This window comes from Protopterus annectens, chromosome 8.part0 (genome assembly GCF_019279795.1).
Source record: "Protopterus annectens isolate FY-2018-M chromosome 8.part0, PAN1.0, whole genome shotgun sequence".
In the NCBI taxonomy this organism is placed as follows: domain Eukaryota; kingdom Metazoa; phylum Chordata; order Ceratodontiformes; family Protopteridae; genus Protopterus; species Protopterus annectens.
In genome coordinates, this window is record NC_056741.1 from 982,223,131 (window position 1) to 982,243,884 (window position 20,754).

Here is a 20,754-nt window from a genome sequence, read left to right on the forward strand (position 1 = left end):
CTCAAGTTGTAACTTTAAATCTGACATTTGCGTGTCATAAGCGTTAATAAGAAGTTCTAAAAAATTGAGCCCCTGTTGTGTGAAAAATTGTATAAGTTCTATATGAAAAGGAGAATCTTTTATAACCCCAGATGGGTATCTCCATTGTCTCAGCCCTTTTGGAACAATACTGTGCTTAATACACTCACGAAAGTAAATTATCTCTGCTTGCAGTTTCTTATATTTAAGCAAAGAAATGTCAAATTGTTTTAACTTTGATACAATGTTAACGGTGGTATTTAAATTACCTTGATCAGCACCATTGACATTAGAGCTATCCTGAAACATATTATTCGGTGCTTTAATAAATTCAAGCAATCGAGGTGATTCACTGTTAGAAAAATGAGCATTACCGTTATTATTGTTAGTATTGTTGTTATGACCAGTTGGTGATGGAATACGCCGGCTACTTGGTATATATTCATTACAGTTTGGTTGTGCTGGTGGAATACTGTCCATGGAATCTTGACTCAAACTAGGTTGTTGTAAGCCATTTTCACCCTGTGAAGACCCGGGGTCACTCGGCAGCTGCTGGAAAATTACCCCTGTCCTCTGGCGAACCACTGGTGTTTAGCCGGTAAACCGGCTGTTAAATTGTGCAGCAAGATCATCCACCCGTTGGGTAAGATGTTGTATAAGAGCCGTTAAATTCCCAGTAGAATCCATATCTGTATTAGAAGCTCCACTGGAATTCGAATGTGCTAAAAACAATGCCTGCGGCTGCGATAGCTGGCTACCACCACTTTGAGCCATACAAACAAAGAAACTTCAAAACAACCATAAAAAGAAATAAAGATGGTACCAACAGCAGACCAGGCTATTGTGAAACAAAAATGCTTTACTTGTAAGCGCTTTCATGCAGAAAAATATCCGCACTTCTTCAGACAAGTTACAAGCATAAAATGTCAGGCATTTATACATAAATTAATGTTAACACAATTAATTGAAACAGCTTGTTAATAATTAACACTTGAACACATAATTGAATACAAGAATTAAAGAAAACCACATTTCAAATAGTTCAAATACTAATACACTGCCAAGATATAAATACTATTGATACGCACAGCTATATAAGCTGTCATAAATATCGTTCAAACTTTTTTTAAAAAAATTTTTTTAAAAAAATCAACCTTATCTTATAAGAAAAACTTTTAAACAACCTAGTTTTAATTTTTATGTGTGTTTAATATGTTTTATATATTTAATGCTTATAAAACATTTATCACATGAGAGCTTTCAATTTTAAAAGACATTTTATTGAACAGGTCTCATTTAAGCCAGGAAAGACATGAGCATTAGTTTTAAGCTGCCATAATAGCTCCTGTTCTTCCAAGTGCAAATTTTAAAAAAAAAGTTTGAATGATATTTATGACAGCTTATATAGCTGTGTGTATCAATAGTATTTATATCTTGGCAGTGTATTAGTATTTGAACTATTTGAAATGTGGTTTTCTTTAATTCATGTATTCAATTATGTGTTCAAGTGTTAATTATTAACAAGCTGTTTCAATTACTTGTGTTAACATTAATTTATGTATAAATGCCTGACATTTTATGCTTGTAACTTGTCTGAAGAAGTGCGGATATTTTTCTGCATGAAAGCGCTTACAAGTAAAGCATTTTTGTTTTACAATAGCCTGGTCTGCTGTTGGTAAGATCTTTTTTTCTTTTTATGGTTGTTTTGAAGTTTCTTTGTTTGTATGGCTCAAAGTGGTGGTAGCCAGCTATCGCAGCCGCAGGCATTGTTTTTAGCACATTCGAATTCCAGTGGAGCTTCTAATATAGATATGGATTCTACTGGGAACTTAACGGCTCTTATACAACATCTTACCCAATGGGTGGATGATCTTGCTGCACAATTGAACAGCCGGTTTACCGGCTCAACACCAGTGGTTCGCCAGAGGACAGGGGTAATTTTCCAGCAGCTGCCGAGTGACCCCGGGTCTTCACAGGGTAACAATGGCTTACAACAACCTAGTTTGAGTCAAGATTCCATGGACAGTATTCCACCAGCACAACCAAACTGTAATGGATATATACCAAGTAGCCGGCGTATTCCATCACCGACTGGTTATAACAACAATACTAACAATAATAACGGTAATGCTCATTTTTCTAACAGTGAATCACCTCGATTGCTTGAATTTATTAAAGCACCGAATAATATGTTTCAGGATAGCTCTAATGTCAATGTTGCTGATCAAGGTAATTTAAATACCACCGTTAACATTGTATCAAAGTTAAAACAATTTGACATTTCTTTGCTTAAATATAAGAAACTGCAAGCGGAGATAATTTACTTTTGTGAGTGTATTAAGCACAGTATCGTTCCAAAAGGTCTGAGACAATGGAGATGCCCATCTGGGGTTATAAAAGATTCTCCTTTTCATATAGAACTTATACAATTTTTCAATCAACAGGGGCTCAATTTTTTAGAACTTCTTATTAACGCTTATGACACGCAAATGTCAGATTTAAAGTTACAATTTGAGATTTTGGAGAAAGAAATCAAGGATGACAGTGACTTTCACTGTTATGCATACGATTATGGTAGGAATTTTGTCAGCATTAATTCCTTATTGAACAAGATTAATGAAACCAAGAAACGTAAACTCGCTAGGGATAAACTAGCGTATGAAAAGAAAAGAGCATATCCTGATCCACCAATTATGAATTCGAATTTGGTTATACTTCCTTCCCAAAGTAGTTTAACCAATGGTCGAATTAACAATAATGAAGCGGATGTAGTGTCAGATGACGATTTTAACCAATTTCCGCTCTTGTTAGATGAGCAACATTCAGTTAATGGGAATGCTGCATCTCAAGTTCGACGTAGTGAATGCATTCAAAATCAAAGGAATGATACAAATAGTCAAAACATGTCCCGGTCGGGTTTTCAACAACATTACCCCAATCGCAAGAAGAGGAATTCGAACTGGGGGAAGAAAACCCAGAACAATAGATCATAAAGCCAGCGCAAGAAATAGTACTTGATGGCTCTATTGCAACATCTGTTATTTTATATAACACTAGTAAGGACTTTAAAGTATATAATTATACTACCTTTGTACCTCCGATTGAATTTATTGAATTACTTGCGAAAGGTTTTAACTTTGTTTTACCTAACAAGTCAAACATTGGTCGTGTATTATGTAATTTAAAGTTATATACACGCAAGCTGAATCTTAACATACTGTTTAAGGATTGTAACAACATTTTAACAGAGCAGCGGGTTGCTAGTATTTACAATCCTCCACTTAATAATAATTTAGTTTTGTTTGAGAAAATATCAGAAATTCATTTGAGAAGTTTACATAGTCGAAATTATAGAAGAAATGACCCTGACACAAAAGCTATTGATCTTATATTATTAGCTAAAAGCCATCAGATACGTGTTATGAAGTCAGATAAGGGCAGCGGGGCCATCCTTATGTATGAGGATGACTATGATAATACAATTAAATCTATGTTATCCTTAGACAGTTATAAGATGATCTCCAGAAATGAACTTAATCAATCTTATCAAAAAATTAAGAATATTTTGAGTGACTTATTCATTGAAGGGAGTATTTCCTTGGATTTATATCATTATTTGTCTATGCCAGTGCCTCTCATTCCTGTAATGTTTGGGGTCCCAAAATTACATAAAGGAGTTTGTAACCCACCTTTTAGGCCCATAATTGATGGTAGACAATCAATCACCTACGCATGTGCCAAGTGGGTTGATAATAAATTAAAAGAAATTCTGAAAACAGAACCGCAGATCTGTATTGACTCTTGGCACGTGCTAAAAATTTAAACACCATTCCCTTTGATGTTAATTATAAATTTTTTACAGCAGATGTCAGGGATTTATATATGGTAATACCGCAAAGTATTGGCCTTGAGTGGGTAAGGGAGTTCCTGTTATTTAAACAGTATCCTGGTCATGACATAGATTTACTTATTAATTTACTTGAACTGGTTTTGAGTAATAATTATTTCATGTTTAAAAACACTATTTATTTGCAACAAACGGGTGTTGCGATGGGCTCTCCTTGTGGGGGTACCTTCGCCAATTCAGTTATGGCGTTTTGGGAACGTTCTTTTTTGATTACTAATGTCCTTTTTCAACAACTAGTCGTATGGTATACCCATTACCAAGACGACATTTTTATGATAATTAAAGGTAACAATGAACAGGTGGATGAATTCAAGGAAGTCATGAACTCCTTTACACCTTTTTTTAAAGTTCACTTATGGACTTGATGATTTTTCTATTAACTTTTTGGACATAAACATTAGTAAGGATATACAACAACAATGTTTTTCAACTTGTATTTATAGGAAACCCCTGTATAGTAACTCTCTCTTACATTTTTCCAGCAATCACCCTTATTTTCAGAAAAGAGGGGTTGTAAAGGGCCAGTTGGTACGTGTCTCTCGTATGTGTTCTGAGGATGACCTATTTGATAAAGAATGTTGTATCCTTAAAGAAATGTTTTCAAATAGAGGTTATCCTATTAAAATGATTTCTGACTTGACGAAAGAAGTCAAGTTAAAGAGGCAGAATGGTCTTTTAGGACCACTATTGAAGAAAAGAGATCAGTACTTATTGTCATCTGATGTCTTAAATTCGAATGGGAATGTAAACCCCCCCCCCCCCAGTCACTAGTGGTTTGAATAAATATTGTACTAGTTTGTTAACTGAATTTAATGAATTTGCTGCTGATTTCAAGAACATCTTAAACATCAATTGGGACCTAATATTACAGGAGCCACAATGTTACAGTACCCTAGGCGCGAAACCATTCGTTTTTTATAAAAAAGCACCATCTCTAAAGACCCTTTTAGAGTGTTCATTAAAGCAACAAAGATCTAATAGAGGGATGTACAAATGTGGACACTAATTATTGCAAACATATTCAAACAGGATCAACTTTTCATATAAGAGGTACGAAATATTATATCAATGAGAGGTTTAACTGTCAAAGTGAAGGGGTTGTTTATCTTGCTTTTTGTCAAACTTGTTTTGCGTTTTATTTTGGGAAAACTGAACGTCAGCTTAAGCAGCGTATTTATGAGCATCTTTATGTTATTTCTAAAAATATAGTTACAAACGCTCTTGCTAAACACATTATGGAAAACAGTAATCATAAATTTATGTTCACCATTGTTCAGAAAGTAAATAAGAACTTAAGAGGTGGTCCATGGCATTTGCACTTGGAAGAACAGGAGCTATTATGGCAGCTTAAAACTAATGCTCATGTCTTTCCTGGCTTAAATGAGACCTGTTCGATAAAATGTCTTTTAAAATTGAAAGCTCTCATGAGATAAATGTTTAATAAGCATTAAATATATAAAACATATTAAACACACATAAAAATTAAAACTAGGTTGTTTAAAAGTTTTTCTTATAACATAAGGTTGATTTTTTAAAAAAATGTTTTTTTAAAAAAAGTTTGAACGATATTTATGACAGCTTATATAGCTGTGTGTATCAACAGTATTTATATCTTGGCAGTGTATTAGTATTTGAACTATTTGAAATGTGGTTTTCTTTAATTCTTGTATTCAATTATGTGTTCAAGTGTTAATTATTAACAAGCTGTTTCATTTACATGTGTTAACATTAATTTATGTATAAATGCCTGGCATTTTATGCTTGTAACTTGTCTGAAGAAGTGCGGATATTTTTCTGCATGAAAGCGCTTACAAGTAAAGCATTTTTGTTTTACAATAGCCTGGTCTGCTGTTGGTACCATCTTTTTTTCTTTTTATGGTTGTTTTGAAGTTTCTTTGTTTCTATCTTAATGTTATTAAATTCACCATTATATTCATAATGTCCAAACCAGTCTTATTGAAAAGATCATGTAATTCGTCCAACATAGGTTTGTTGCCATCGACCCCATTTGGGTATCTCCACACTCGCAGTCCTTTCGGTACCATCCCCAGCTCAATATTTCTAGTTAAATAGCTGTTTTCAAGCTGGGTTCTCTTCAGTTTAAACAATTTAAGCTCAAACTCTTTCAACAATTCAGCCAAGGTTTTATCCCAAGAAAGCTTATTTGAACAGTACTGCAGTGGTGCAAAGTCCCAGAAATATTGGTAAAACTAGTGCAGGCTATAAATAAGGACACAATGACTCACATACAAACAGTGTTACGTCTCACAGAGGTGTTTCCCGTAGGAATGGGTGTGCACCAGGGTTCATCTCTGAACCCACTGATGTTCATATTGGTGATTATTTACATTAGCAAACAGGTCAGAGGGGACAGATCAGCAAAGCTGCTGTATGCAGACAATATGGCATGACAGACAGACTCTGAGCGAGAACTTCAGCAAACCCATTACCAGATGCTTAACATGCTCACTTCCCTGTCACAACCATTCTGGTCCCATTTCTGTGCCCTGCCCCCAACCCTCCTTCACCATATTTTATTAAAAAAAATGTTTCTTGTTTTAGACTGTAGCAAACAGCTGCTACAGTATATTCCCAGCCTGCGTAGAGTGCTACACTGCCCATGTTTTAGTTTAAAAAAATAATAATTTCTTCTTTTCAAACTGTAGAAAACTGCTTGCTAGAAATGTAGCAAGCAGTTGGTGCAATGCATACCCTTGCTGCATGGAGCACTACATTGCTCTTGTTTTAGTTTAAAAAAAAATTTAAACTTTAGTAAACATTTGCCTGTAGAGAGCACTACAGCACTCAGGTTTTAGTTAAAAAAACAAAATTGTATTTTTTTAAGACTGTAGCAAAGTTAAAGCACTCAGGTTTGACCACAGAGAGATCGGGATCAGCTGATTGTGCCCTACCCCAACATTTTACAACCAGGGATTTGCCCCTCTCACTTGAGCTATTGTTCATAAGTTCATAAGTAGTGCTACAGTGTTTTTGCCAAAAGGCTGACTAGGAGCCCTGATTCCTTTAAATAAGGTGCATACACTTTATCTTTCATCCAACAGTCCAATGATTTCTTAAAGTGGCCATATTATTTGTCAAAAAGATATTAATAGGAATATTGATCCATAATGTGACCACTTCATTAATAATATATGATCATTTTATCTTACATAAATGCCTCTGAAAATTCACATTGTTACATTTCATTGCCTTATCACAATTAAACATTTCCATATTAAGCATTGCTTGCAAAACTGGATCATGAAAAATAATAAAGGCTAATATAAACTTTCCACAAATATATCTATAATTTATTGATCAAAGTTTTAACTTAGGTCTCGTACTTTTTAGGAATATAAGATATCTCCAATGGGGTTAATTCCTAAGTTGCTTCAAGGGGAATTTCAGCTGATTCATCGTATTTCCTTTCCAGAGAGTATGTCTATTAAAGACCAAATAGATGGGAGGGATGTTAAGGTGCTGTATGTTTTTAGATGATGCATTTAATGTTATTAGGTCCTTCCAAGAGCCATGTTTGTTTAAACTGGATGCTTAATCAGCTTTTTTCTATTATCAGCTAGTAAAGAAGACTGTGTAATGCCTTGGATGTGCCTCAAGGGATATTTTTATTTTAAAAAAGAAAAATGCCCATGGTTTGTATAGTAGTGTGTACAACCTTAAAAAAAAATAGTTCAGACTTACTGCAGATCTGGGAGAAGAAGGCTTCATTCTGAAGGGCTGTTCATTAGTTGGGTGATTTTTTTGTTGGCAGGTAAAGCACAGACTGGGGATTTTTGAAGGTACATATGTATTTTTAAACCTTTGTGAGGAATTGGAAGTGTCTTTAGCCAATGAAAAATAGGGGTCTTGGAGAAAGTCTTAACATTTTTTGTTTTATTTACATATGTTAATTTGTGTCTCTTTAAACTTCCACAAGTTAAATTGGTTAAATTGTGTGAGAAGATTGGTATTATTTTGAATAAGTCAATAGAGTGACTGAAGTAATGGAGTTGCATGGTTTGTTTAATTTTGCCTGCAGAATAGTAAGTGAAGATCAAACATTTAACAGGTCTTTGATTAGTCTTTAAAGGTCAAAGGAAGAAACATAACAAGTAAGGACATCCTACAGCATTAAGGATGATTTGCTGATCTGGAGAAACGTTTGTAAGCATTTTAATGGTGCATCCATGCAGCCAGATCATTACAGCTTGTCTGATGATCTGCAGATTTATACCAATGCAGCTGAAGCTATAGGTATTGGGGCTTATCTGAAAGGGAGGTGCTTTGCTTATGCTTGATCAGGTCATAGGATAGTTACCTGTATGAAAAACAATACCTGTTGACAATCTTTAATTGGATACTGTTGGTGTAGAAAGAGGTGTTTCAGAACAAAACAGTAACTTTTCATTGAGGTAATGAGATTGCAGGGAAGGTACTGCTGAAAAGGTAAGCAAAAGATGAGATAGTTCATTAACTGTTGAGAAAGTTCATACTGCTTTGTCTTGAAATTAATGTTTTATTTTCTGTAAGGCATGTTCCTGGGAAAGTGAATTGTATTGCCATTAGCAATCATAAAAAAGAATATACAATTGTATTTACATATGTTACTGATACATGTAACTCTGTATGAATTGCATGAATAGGCATACAAAATTATTTTTTTAATTAAATTTAATAAATAGCATAAATGGTTACATCAAATAAAAGCAACAATATTTTTTCTAAGAACACATTTATTACTGAAAAATAATTTTCACTTCATATTTTAGATTTTTCATAAGCATACATTGTCACCTTTGCCAATGTCATTTCCACACTGAAAAAAATGTGAAATTTTAACATTGGTTTTTGATTCACTGTACATATTACAAACCCAGGTACATTTTGCAAATTAATACCACTCACAGCTTTATAAAGTGAAAACAAATTAGACGTTATCACATAGAGGTGTCCTTTTCAAACACATGTAATCCAAGTCTGAGCAGATCATAACAAAATTATTTAGGGTTTTTTTTGTTATAAAATATAAATAATTCAAATGGCTAAATGGTTTGAAGAAAACACTTCTGAAAAGAAATTTCTTATTGAAGGTATCCATGTAACATGCTATGTGGATGGACTAAAGTTATTTGTGGGAAAGCTTGGAAATTATCGGCAGACTAATTCTCTCATATCTATTTTTATGTTCATTTTTTCAGCAGTAATACCTGATGGATTGTACTGAATTTGTTGTGGAAATAATCAATTTTGAAGTGCAACTTGATGTCTGTACTGCTTTGTAGATTTATTGATAATATTGCTAAGCTAATTTAACAAATAATCTTATAAAATACTGGAAGATGATTTGTCACAGACCAAAACAAATGAGTCAAAATATAGCATACAAATTATAGTTTTGTTTTCTGCAAGGCATGTTCCTGGGAGACTGAATATTACTACCATTAGCAATGGGTCTCATAAGAAAGAATTTACAGACTTATTTAGATATGTTACCAAAACATGTGATTCCTTACGAATTGCATGAATAGGCAGAAAAAAAGTGTTTTTTACTGAAACTTAATCATCATCTTCTTTCATCTGTTCCCATTAGGGGTTGCCACAGTGGATCACCTTTTTCCATTTCTTCCTGTCCTCTGCATCTTGTCTGTCACACCAACCACTTGCATGTCCTCTCTCATTACATCCATAAACCTTATCTTAGGCCTTCCTCTTTTCCTGTTACCTGGTAGCTTCATCCTTAGCATCTTTTTCCCAATATACTCAGCATCCCTCCTCAGCACATGTCCAAACCAACGTAATCTTGCATCCCTGACTTTGTCTCCAAACCTTCCAACCTGGGCTGACCCTCTAATATACTTATTCCTGATCCTTGTCACACCCAGTGCAAATATTAACATTTTTAACTCTGCCACGTCCAGCTCAAACTCCTGCCTTTCTGTCAATGCCACTGTCTCCAACCCATATAACATAGCTGGTCTCACTATCCTCTTGTAGACCTTTCCTTTCACTCTTATAGGTACTCGTCTGTCACAAATCACTCCTGACACTTTTCTCCACCCACTCCATCCTGCCTGTACTCTCTTGTTCACCTCTCTTCCACGCTCACCGTTACTCTGAAATATTGACCCCAAATATTTAAACTCATCCACCTTCGCCACCTCTACTCCTTGCATCCTCACCATTCCTCTATCCTCCCTCTCATTCACACACATATATTCTGCTTTAGTCCTGCTGACCTTCATTCCTCTTCTCTCTAGAGCATATCTCCATCTCTCCAGTGTCTCCTCCACCTGTTCCCTACTCTCACTACAGATCATAATTTCATCTGCAAACATCATAGTCCACGGGGACTCCTGTCTGATCTCGTCTGTCAACCTGTCCATCAACATTTCAAATAAGAAAGTGCTCAGAGCTGATCCTTGATGTAACCCCACCTCCACCTTAAACGCACATCACTCCCACAGCAGACCTCACCGCTGTCACACTACCCTCTTACATATCCTGTACCACTCTTACATACATCTCTGGCACTCCTGATTTCCTCATACAATACCGCAACTCCTCTCTAGGCACCCTGTCATATGCTTTCTCTAAGTCTACAAAAACACAATGCAACTCTTTCTGACATTCTCTGTACTTCTCCATCAACACTCTCAGAGCAAACATCATATCTGCAGTGCTCTTTCCGGCATGAAAACATACTGCTGATCACTAATCATCATGTCCCTTCTTAACCTAGCTTCCACTACTCTTTCCCATACCTTCATGCTGTGACTGATAAATTTAATCCCTCTGTAGTTACTACAGCTCTGCACATCACCCTTATTCTTAAAAATCGGTACCAAAACACTTTTTCTCCATTCCTCAGGCATCCTCTCACTTTCCAAGATTTCATTAAACAATCTGGTTAAAAACGCCACTGCCATTTCACCTAAACACCTCCATGCTTCCACAGGTATGTCATCTGGGCCAACAGCCTTTCCATTCTTCATCCACTTCATAGCTATCCTTACTTCCTCCTTGCTAATCCACTGAACTTCATGATTCACTATCCCAACATCATCCAACCTTCTCTCCCTCTCATTCTCTTCATTCATCAACCCCTCAAAGTACTCTTTCCATCTCCTCAACACACTCTCCTCACTTGTGAGTATGTTTCCCTCATTATCCTTTATCACCTTTGCCTGCTGCACATCTTTCCTAGCTCGGTCCCTCTGTCTAGCCAATCGGTACAGGTCCTTTTCTCCCTCCTTATTGTCCAACCTTTCATACAACTCTTCATATGCCTTACCTTAGCCTTCGCCATCTCTCTCTTTGCCATGCGCCTCATCTCCTTATACTCATGTCTACTTTCTTCATCTCTCTGACAATTCCACTTCTTCTTTGCCAACCTCTTTCTCTGTATACTCTTCTGTATTTCCTCATTCCACCACCATGTCTCCTTGTCCTCCTTCCTCTGTCCAGATGTCACACCAAGCACCTTTCTAGCCATCTCTCTTACTAGCTCTGCTGTAGTTACCCAGCTATTTGGTAACTCTTCACTGCCACACAGTGCCTGTCTTAACTCCTCACTGAAACTTAATAAGTAGCATAAATGGTTATAGCAAATAAAAGCAAAGCTATTTTTCCAAGATCATGTTTATTACTGAAAAATACTTTTCACTTCATATTTTAGATTTTTATAAATATACATTGTCACTTTTGCCATTGTCATTTCCACACAAAAAATAAAAGTGAAATTTCAACACTGGCTTTTAATTCACTGTAAATATTACAAAGCCAGGTGCATTTTCCAAATGAATACCACTCACTGTTTTATAAAGTGAGAACAAATTACACATATTTGAGTTTAACACATAGATGTGTCCTTTTCAAACATGTTTAATCCAAGTCTGAGCAGATCGTAACAAAATTATTCAGGATTTTTTTTTTTATAAAATATAAATAATTGAAATGGCTAAATGGTTTAGGGAAAACACTTCTGAAAAGAAATGTCTTATTGAAATTATTTATGTAGCATGTCATGTGCATGGACTAGAGTTATTTGTGAGAGAGCTTCGAAAATATTGGCAGACTAATTCTCTTGTATCTATTTTTATGTTAATTTTTTCAGCAATAATAGCTGATAAGTTGTATTGAACTTGTGGATATAATCAGTTCTGAAGTGCAACTTGATGTCCATATTGATTTGAAGGTTTATTGATAATATTGCTAAGATAATTTAACAAATATTCTTATAAAATACTAGAAGATGATTGGTCACAGAGCAAAACCAATATGTCAAAATACAGCATTAAAAAAAAACCCAGCAAAAAATGGTCTATGTTGACTGATCGAACAGCAAGCTCATCAAACAGCTGTTCATTGTACACAGACCAGCAAAACTTCATTTAATTGAAAGGCCATATGATTGTCGATAATTTCATAGAATGATCATAGCTGGCCAACATAAATGAAAAAGAACTAGTACATACTTATCGATAACATGGGTATAAGGAAACCTGTCCTTTCCCTACTGTAGCGTGAACTCAGAGTTGGTATATATATTATTAGCTGGGGCACCCCCTCAAGAGGAGCATTTGGTGAATACCTGACCCTCCTTATCCACACCCCCCATTAATTATATATACCAGCTCCGAGATCACACTACAATGGGAAAAGGACAAGTTTCCTTATACCTATATTACCAATAAGTATATACTAGTTCCATTTCATTTATGTTGGCCAACTATGATCGTTCGATGAAATTATCTATGATCAAATGGCCTTTTGATTAAATGAAGCTTTGTGGTCTATGTATGATGAACGGCTGTTCGATGAATGTGCTGTTTGATCCCTAAACATAGCCCCGCAAACAACATAGAGTATTTAAAGAAAAAAATAACTTATTCTTCTTAAATAATATTGATTATACAGATGCATTTTAAAATGCATCATTTCAGGGTGTGTAATTTTTAAATGCTTTTACAACCTGCCTGTGACAGTACTGTGCAGTAAAGAAACTGAATTGCGCTTTGTAGAACTAGCAGCGAGCCTCATCTAAATGGGTATTACTATATAATTATTCTGTGTTGTTTTCCCATTTTATTCTAACACTCTGTGTGATAATACCATAAAAATAACTTTAGGTAAACACAAAACAATAGGAAAGTTTACTTGTACCAAAGACTTTACTGTGGTTATAATGCTTTTAAAAAAGGACTGGATACTAGCTCTATGGTAAGTTATTTCTTTTCTTTTTTTGTACTGTGATACCACAGGCAAGATGTTTACAATTTGTTAGCTCATTATATTATATTCAGAGTATATTTCTTGTAGCAATGTTCTAATACGATACAAGTAAGAAATTTCCCAAAATCATTGTTTTAATTCTGACTAGGTAAACAGCTTTAAATGCAATGATTCTTAAAATGTCCTTTTATTATAAAATTAATTAATCAGTAGATAAATATTTCCTGGGTTTGTATGTCAGAAATTATTCATATCTTAATATTCTTATTTTGGTAAAAACTGAAGATTATTTGCATTATCAGGAGCTACACCAAAATAATACCTAAAACAAAACAAGAAACCTTTTTTCTTAATTCAAAGAATACCAGCAAGCAAACAAACACATAATGCAAAGTTATAGAAACATTTACTAAAATGGTTAACAACAAACACAATGCTAATTTATTCAGACAATAATGCCTTCCAGAGTGGGCAATGTAAGGAAATAACAGACCTTAGAAGTTTGGGGAGGGTGATAGCCTTAGAAAGTCTGTTATTTTACTATAATACCCACCACATAAACAGTTAATTGCTTTCATATTGACTTATACAATGTGCTTAATTTTGCAGCATAAGTGAGTCCTGTGCATGCCATACTCAGAAGTGCAAAATGGATCCTGAGTTTTATGCTCAAGAATTGGCTTTGCTCTGTACATTCTTAACTCTTCTTTGTGTGAGATACCAACCTTCCCATATTAAGGTTACACCGTAGTAGCTGTTCTCAGAGAATTTTTGGCTACATTATTGTGACGGCCATATTGTGTACTGCTGTTCTCAGCTTCATAATTGAAATTCTGAAAAAAAAAGTTAAGCATGGACTGAATCAAACTCAGTTTAATGTTGTCAGCATTTTATAAAGAATGAAAAAAAAAACAAAGCTTTTATTAAGTTCTTCAAATTCTGAGACATCAGTCATTATATTCTGATCACTGAACTCCATGATTTCATGTCAGATTCCCATATTTCTTGACATGCTTGATAATCTTTAAGTAAACAGGCTGAACTAGTGAACCATGTCCTTACTCTGGGCATTTCATATACAACACAGTTTACTAAATTCTAGAAACAGATGGATAAGATGTGCATTATATGTGATCAATATATGCTCTCTGTTAAAATTTTGAGATGAAGAGAAAATATGTGCAGATTTTTCTAGCAGTTTGTATCAGCTATACCAACAAAACTGGAGAATGCAAAACGCTCCAAACAGTATATGATTTTGCATTTGTTTATGTGAAAATTATATCAGACTAAAGCCCAATACATTTGACATGTAATTTTTGACAGCAGTTTTTTTTAATGATTGAGTGATTATACTACCCTCCACTAATGATATAAGGTATATAGATCAGAATTTGTTCTGCAGGCAACTAAAATATGCTGCAGGTTAATGAAACTCTTACAAAATACTTAGTTCTACAACCATTATAGGTGCAGACATGACAGACTGAATAGTGAATGTGTTAAGGACTAGCCCGACCAATTATACTGCTATCTAGTAGCTAAAGGCACTATATAGGGTGCTCAAAGATAGTTAACACTGATATTTAGCCCTAAGTTCAACAAGATTTAGTTTTTGCTTTGTTCTTAGTTGTGCATATTGACTTAGATGAGAATATACAGGTAGCCAAGATGAAAACTGCATCAGAATCAAGACCATAAACCACAAGTCTCCAATATACAGAATGCTGATCACTGTTTTCCATAGGAAGTCACTGTTGATTCAGATTCTGTGTATACACCAGCAGTGACTCTTTTGCCTTGGGGGAGCTTTTTCTTCTATGTTTGCGCAATCATGAAATTGTTATAGATTAGTTTTGAGGGCTTGGGGAATTTGCTCCTGATATGGGTAATGCAGGGAAGCTTGAATCCCTACAAAAACTGCTTTCAGCTAGAGATTTCATCCTTTTGGAATTTTGGGAGTTTGTGTTTCATGTTTTGGTTTCTTGGAATCCTATAGGTCAAGGTTACATAGGATGCATCTGAAATAAATGTTATATAAATGTGATCCATTAAAATCAATTACAGATGCAGCTGTAGTCCGATTATGTGCAGTTGGGATAGAATTAAAAAAATACCAGCTCTTGGCGATTAGGGCAACATGATGGTTGTAGTCATCCTTGAATACTACCCAGTTTTGCAATTAACAGTGGTAGAGTAACAGTCTATTCTTTATAAATACACAATTTAATTACCAGAAATTGATTCTACAGAAATAACATTTAAAAGTATTACAAGATGACAAAATAAGTATACATGTTCTTAGCTATATGGAGCATGATATAGAAGAAAATATCATGCTAGAAAATGCTTTTCTGTCAGAAATAATAAACTGATTTGGCATGTAAACATAAAAGCATACTAGGAATGAGAGGAAACCTGTACAAAATGAGAATTAATAAAGGATGTTTTTTTTAAGAATAGCCACATGAATATATCAGGATATGCGGATTTCTAGGGAATGGTGTGGTGATAGACAAGATGCATTGAAAGATGGCATTTGCTGAAAATATAATACAAAAGTAAGTTTAAACAGGAGAAATTGTAGTAAGGATATGAAATGAGCAACAAAAGTTTCTGTTTAGCGGTTTTAAAAGTAATATTGAGATTATTGCGATAAATTTGTCTGGAAGTGAGTCAAATCTACATCTGGGTCCTAGAAAATACTATTACTACAAAAGTAACTCAGGCACATCAAAATACTTAACACTGATTTATGTTTTAATAAAATTCCCAAACTGTGCCGAGCAAAGAAAAATACTAAGAGCTTAGAGCTGTAAACATACTGCTCAACTGTCCAGAGTTTTCATAAACATTGTGGTTTTCTGGCAAATCACTGAGGATTGGGGTCTTTAAATAATAAATTAGATTTGAGTTTCAGACTTCACATCCTTCTGAATGCATGCCAACATGAATCCTGTTATTCTAGCAGCGTTCTAAATTTATAAGAATGATATGTAAAATCCGTCCCTATTTTTGGGCCTTAGCCTCCCCAATATTTTAAGCTTTGTCCAGATTTCTTGTGGTAAGAAGTTGAGAGGTATGACCGAAGAGATGGCAAGGAATCAGTATTGCAGTCAGTATGGAGTTGATGAGCCACATAACTGATAAAAGTATACTATGTCACCATACTCAGAGCAGAAACTACAGCTGCTGATTGCACTTTCTGTGTTAAGTATAAAGTCTGACAAAGAGCATCTCTTACCATTATTTACTGAATATAATGAGTTCCAGTATTCAAAACATATAACATACAGACCTCTGATTTCCCATCATACTTGTAACAATGTAGCTTCTGGAGATTTACTTTCTTCTGTCATGTCATTTTTGGTTAAAGACAGAATAAGAATAAGCAAATATCTTAAAATAGTTTTCCATATGGTCATCATCGGCACATTCATGGCATTTACCTGTACTTTTAAAACCTGCCCAAATCACCCCTGGATCATTGCTAATAGACCCACAGACAGAGCTCAATGACTACTCTTCTTTAATAATCACTGGCTTTACTAAAACACACAACACACTTCTCTTCTTCTATTTGCAACTTGTGTTATCCTCTGCAACTTCACTCATCTCCCCTTAACAGCAGCCTCCATTGTTCTCCCCTTTTTCATATGTGCCACAATTCCTTATAGCTCTACATACCAAACTTCCACATGTCCCTTTTCTGATCTTTGGTCAAATACATCATAATAATTTTACTCCTGACCTCCTCATTTTACTCCTCTTGTTACCCCATGAAACATTAAAATCTAAGAATGCTTTCAAGTATTTTTCCAGAATGTTCCTACTGATGACTCTAGGCATTAAATGCTGCCTGTATATATTCATATTAACAATTCCACATACAAACAAGCTACCGGAAACTTTCATTGTAGAGCTCACGTAATGGGGAATGTAACTGCACACACACACACACACACACACACACACACACACACACACACACACACACACACACGCACACACACGCACACACACACACACACACACACACACACACACACACACACACACACACACACACACACACACACACACACACACACACACACACACACACACACACACACACATATTATATGGATCTACTTTCAAATTTCAAATTGACAAAATCACGAATGGCTATTATCTTGAATAGGTATGGTTTTCTTCTAGTTCAACTACCCTTTCTTGAATAGCACTTCTCTTTCCAAGCACTTCTTTCATATTAAAACTACAACAGTGTATCCATCCATACTTAAAGTAGAGTTTCAGTACAATACATATCTCAACATAGTTATCACCTCTCTTTTCACACATTTCAAAACAATCATACTTAATACTTAACACTCTTAGGTTACTGTTTCCTTTTATATCTCCATGCATCACCATGCTACAGATATGTGCACAGTTCCAATAGAACATTTCAGCATCTCTACAAATTCATTCAATATCAGTCCAGAGGAAGAAATGAAAGAATTATAAAATCAGCCACAAAGCACTGTTGAAAAATTCACTATATACATGAATGCCACAAACTCCTTGTCTCCTCACAAACTCCTTTCCCCCTTACACATATCACATTTAGATTGCTTTTATAGCTTCTTCTTACAAATACATCAAGTTCTTACAAAATATTGCAAAAAGTAACACCTCAAAACCAAAAAAATTCAGCTAACACCTTGAAAAGCAAGTCTACTACAAAATTCACTTAACAGAACCAAGGGGGGAACAAGGAAATGAACGTTGAAGGAAACTGCTATTTATGCAGACTGAAAAACATTTAACCATTATAAAAATCCCATGCAATCATCTTGAAAATAAAATGCATGAATGCATCCAAGTATAAATAATTAACAGCCATAAACATGTGCCATGTAGTTTTTAAGCACTTATTTCAATTGTAAATAGCCAGAGATACTATAGTTTCCATCATTTATCATGCTCATAATTTATTTATTGTCCCTTTTTATAGAAAAACAATATACATCAGAATTGCACCCAGAATATATATAAAATACAGAACAAACCAAATTAAAGCTGTTGACCCCCATCACCATCCAACAGATCCATTACCATGTATTCTTATGGTTAAAATTATGGTCAGTGTCCACCTATGCTTATGGTTAAAATTATGGTCAGTGTCCATCTTTACTTACCTCCTTATTTCAGCCCTTTCCAGTATCAGTTACTCTTTTCTAACCAGAGATTTGCATATGTTCATACATCAACTGCAGCTGTTCAGCTTGTTAATGCAGCATCCTCCATATGTTTTTTTTTTTGTTTGTTTTGTTTTTACCTTCACATGGTGGCTGATCTCACAGAAAAAAAATCATTTGGTTACTTTCTTGAATAACCAGAACTCCTTTGGCAAAAAGAATAGAAAAGGGCACTATTACCACTTCTATCTCAACTCAGATATTCCAGCATCTTTCCCACTCCTTCTTTACCCTAACATGTTACTTTCACTCTGTCTCTTACTGAAATGTAGCTACTCGGACTGCCTCTCATCAACACTCTCTCAGCCATCTGCTTCATTCTCCATCAACACTTAGAACCTAACTTTTTGACCAGCCAGATTATCCATCCATATTTTATCAGAAACCAGATTAAGTAATTCTGAGGTTTCTGTCATATAAAGACATGTTTCTTCATGATGTTTGCAATAACCTACACCCCAGGATACATAAAAGAGAGAAAGAGAGCTTGGATGATGAGATCTCAGTTGTTGGAAAATGGAAATAGTTTTGTCAATTCATTTTACATCTAAAATCAAAAGAAATTGGAGTTGCATTGTTTTTTCAAGGGTTAAAGCCTCTTTAACTTCAGCTCAAATATTTTATAAAACTTTGGAAGAAACTAAAATATATATATATATATATACAAAGGAATGAGATCACCACATCAGAAGCAATGGACTCATTGTCAGCCCCAGTGGAACACCAAAACAAATAGATAATTGGAAAGATATCCCAAGGGGAAAAAAACAGCAAAAGGAACAGCTACAGTAGCAAGTGGTACCTTAAGGCAGTGATACTGCGTCATATAGAAAGAAACCAATAAAAGAAGAAAGAGGAAATGAGAAAAAAATGGGGTGGCATTCATAGTCATTACAGATGCATTAAGGGTATCTGTGCTGTCCGCAAATGAGCACAGCTAAGCCGTGGTTCATAGAGGCATTTAAACTAATGGATGATAACCTCAAATGCACACAAACTAATGAAATGAGATGTAAATGAGGAATGATATACCCAGCATATGCTAATGAGGCATGATCTTGACCATTTGTGATGCATAGTATAATTTTCCCCTTTGGCTGTGCAGTCCACAGATGCATTATATAAAGAATGGTCTCACCAACCCTATCTTTGCAATCAATGAAAATAATGTCACTTGCTGCTAGCATTGCTATTTCCAGGTGTACAGTGCTTGCCTTGGCAGAGCCAAAACCACTAGCATCCAGCAGCACTCACCAGCCAAGATGGTGGTGGTATAAGCAGAGGATAACTCACTATAACTTTTATAATCAACAGATATTTGATAGGTTCAGAGTAGACAGTGACACTATAAGGGTCTAAGTGGGCATGTATGAGTGCCATGGGCGTACCGGAGGAATCTGTGGACTTTCTATTTCTGTGGACACTATGGTATATATATATATATATATATATATATATATATATATATATATATATATATATATATATCCCACACTGTACTTGTCTTGGGTACATTCCAGAGAAAGACTGGGGTTACGCTGGGTATCTCATATGCTTCCGCCTTGAGGATACTTCAGCAGTTCCTGGATGTACTCTTGGCACATGTGGATCAGTACATGTATTTTCCAGTGCCACCTCAGGACTGAGACAGAATTATATGTGCCTCTTATGGGGTGGCAAGTTTCCTTGATGTACTTGGTGAAATATATTGTACCCATGTTGCAATTAGGGCTCCTTCTGGTCCACAGTGGAAGTGGTACCACAGTAGAGAGGGCTACCATTCCATCAATTGCCAGGTCATTTGTGATGCATGGGGGTATATTACCAATGTCTTTGCCCAGCAACCTAGTAGTGTATGTGTCTCTCATATTTGCCACACTAGCTCACTCTATATCCTCCTCCTGCTCAGGTAAAGAGGTGGAGGGTACTACAGAACTATGGACTATGACATTCAGGTTAGTGGTTCCTTTATTCTAAAAAACATGTATAATTGATGCATGCAGTGATATATGTGGGTTTTGCTGTGTGGTGCATATATGGTACATGTCTGCTGTCATTGTTCATCTGGCAGTCCCTCTCACCTTTAAATAATTTTTTTTATTTAAGAACAATTGCAATTGTTTGTAAAAGTCATGCTTGAGTGCTCACTGACTCCTTTTCAGTGATGTTGTAAGGCATCATATAAACAATAATCACACTTTTAACTGTTCTGCACAATAAATTCTGCTGAAGCCTTGCATCTAATTATGCATGTACTGAATGCCCTAATGTGGTATAATTAGTAAAAAATGTTAACTGAATATTTAGCATGAGTTCATACCTTACATTTGTTACTACATCTAAAATTACTGTATT

General features: G+C 35.2%; 1 protein-coding gene across 1 annotated transcript in view; it reads right to left on the reverse strand.

Moving 5' to 3' along the window:
* Positions 1-12,702: 12,702 nt before the first annotated feature.
* Positions 12,703-20,754, reverse strand: part of LOC122809187 (V-set and immunoglobulin domain-containing protein 10-like) — a 156,011-nt gene continuing 147,959 nt past the window's right edge. The window contains exon 5 of the mRNA XM_044080491.1: positions 12,703-13,989. Coding sequence (XP_043936426.1) covers positions 13,897-13,989 — 93 coding nt within the window. The 3' untranslated portion in view covers positions 12,703-13,896. The remainder of the gene's footprint in view (positions 13,990-20,754) is intronic.